Source organism: Rhincodon typus, unplaced genomic scaffold (assembly GCF_021869965.1).
Source record: "Rhincodon typus isolate 14 unplaced genomic scaffold, sRhiTyp1.1 hic_rhity00006661, whole genome shotgun sequence".
In the NCBI taxonomy this organism is placed as follows: domain Eukaryota; kingdom Metazoa; phylum Chordata; class Chondrichthyes; order Orectolobiformes; family Rhincodontidae; genus Rhincodon; species Rhincodon typus.
Window position 1 is genome coordinate 7,284 of NW_025972299.1, and position 2,010 is coordinate 9,293.

A 2,010-nucleotide genomic window follows, 5' to 3' on the forward strand; every position below is an offset into this window, starting at 1 on the left:
CTAGTTACGACAGTGAGATTCCCATGCTGTGCTCTCCCTCTCTCTCGTGACATTTAACCCTGTTCCTCTCTGCGTGCTCCCTGGGACCAGTTGCCCTCCCTCTTAACACTGCCTGCACCGCAGTCTTTCTCCGTGACCACATTGTCCCCTGTGTAACTCCACACTCTCCTCTTCAGCTTTGGGAAATGTCCAGTGGCCAGCAAAAGGCTGAGATGCCCCTGCACGGGTGAGAGGCCATGCTGAGGCAGGAAACAAGTGTATGTTCTTGTGTCTCTCCAATCCCACCTTCACCATCTCTCTCTCACTGTCTCTCTCTCTCTCACATACACACACTCTCTCTCTCTCTGTCTGTTCCCCCTCTCTCACTCTCTCTCTGTCTCCCCATCTCTCTCATTCTCTGTTTTTCTCTCTTTCTGTCTCTGTCTCCCCCTCTCTCTCACTCTGTGTGTGTCTCCCTCTGTCTCCTCCTCTCTCACTCTGTGTCTGTCTCTCTGTTTGTCTCAATCTCCTCCTCTCTCTCACTTTCTGTGTGTCTCTCTCTGTCTCTGTCTCCCCCCCTCACTTAGTGTGTGTCTCTGTCTATGTCTCCCCCCCTCACTTTGTGTGTGTGTCTCTCTGTCTCCACCCCCTCTCTCACTCTGTGTGTGTCTCTCCCTGTCTCTCTCACTCTGTGTGTGTCTCTCTGTCTCTGTCTCCCCGCTCTCTCTCTCTGTCTCTGTCTCCCCCTCTCTCTCACTCTGTGTGTGTGTGTCTCTCTCTCTCCCCCCACCAACACACCAGCAGGAGGGGACTGCCTTCAGGATGACGGGGCTCACGGCAAAAACAAATAAAAAGTTCCTGACATCAAAGCAGTTGCCAACTTTTCCCATTTTCCCTCTCTGCGTTTGCTGCCTTTCTTTCATGCTCGCTCTCTCGCCCTCTTGATCAGAGACTCATCGCACGTCTCAGTGTTCATCTCCCTTTGTTTTATTCCCCTCCCTCTCTCTGTCTCCCCCCCCCCCCCCCCCCATCTCTCTCTCTCTCTCTCTCTCCTTGTATCTCTGTTTGCTCCATCTGTGTCTCACTTGCATTGGGTGCCTGTCTCTTGTTTGAGCGCTCGCTGTCTCTCTCTCTTTGCCACTCACTCGCTCTGTCTGACTTTTTCCTCTCTCTGTCTGAGTAACTTTGCGCCATTCCTCCCTCCCCCATCAGACCGCTACCCCTCTACCTCTTGCAGGTTTGAATGGAGAGGGGTAGCAAATGCAGGATAAATAGATAGATTCAACCTACCATAGTCCTCACAGCTCTTCCCAGCTGCATCCTTCATCATCAGGTCAGGGGGGAGAGCCGTGAATAGTGGTGGGATTCGCCAAGAGACAGAGACGTCTGTTTCAGAAACAATTCTCTGTTTGGTCCCGTCTGATCGAACGCAAACAGATTCTGAAGCTCACTTCTGCGGCTCTCTGGCAATTCCAACTCCCCCCCCCCCCCGAACTTTTCCTCTGCCTTCTCTTCTCACGCACAAGGGGATGGCACAGGAGGAAGGGGGAGGGACGTGTCCTCCCGACTGCTTTCATAGCTTCAAACTCTCTCAGTCTGCAGCGAGAAAAAGAGGGCCGGGCTAGGGGAATGGAGCACGTGTCAGCCTGAGGGGGACTTCTGACAGCCGACAAAACGGGAACCCATGGAGAGCACTCCTGTGGGTGGGTGCACTGTGCTGTAGCTGGTTAGCCAATAGCACATGCATCATTTACACAGAGCGGACAACTTGGGTTGGGTTCACTCCCACCTGGCACTGTACAGCCCGGGCGAGTGTGTGTGTGTGTGTGTGTGTGTGTGTGTGTGAGAGGGAGTGTGTGTGTGTTTGTGAGAGTGAGTGAGTGTGTGTGTGTGTGTGAGAGAGAGTGTGTGTGTGAGTGTGTGTGTGAGAGAGTGTATGTGTGTGTGAGAGAGAGTGTGTATGTGTGTGTGTGAGAGAGTGAGCTGTGTGTGTGTGAGAGAGTGTGTTGTGTGTGTGTGAGAGAGTGTGTT

The 2,010-nt window shown here is 53.0% G+C and overlaps 1 protein-coding gene across 1 annotated transcript in view; it reads right to left on the minus strand.

Moving 5' to 3' along the window:
• LOC125482171 (rho guanine nucleotide exchange factor 40-like) overlaps positions 1-1,516 on the minus strand; it is a gene marked incomplete at its 3' end in the record, with an annotated part of 6,150 nt that extends 4,634 nt beyond the window's left edge. The window contains exon 1 of the mRNA XM_048594174.1: positions 1,270-1,516. Within this exon, the coding sequence (XP_048450131.1) occupies positions 1,270-1,299 (30 nt within the window). The remainder of the gene's footprint in view (positions 1-1,269) is intronic.
• Between the last annotated feature and the right edge of the window lie 494 nt (positions 1,517-2,010).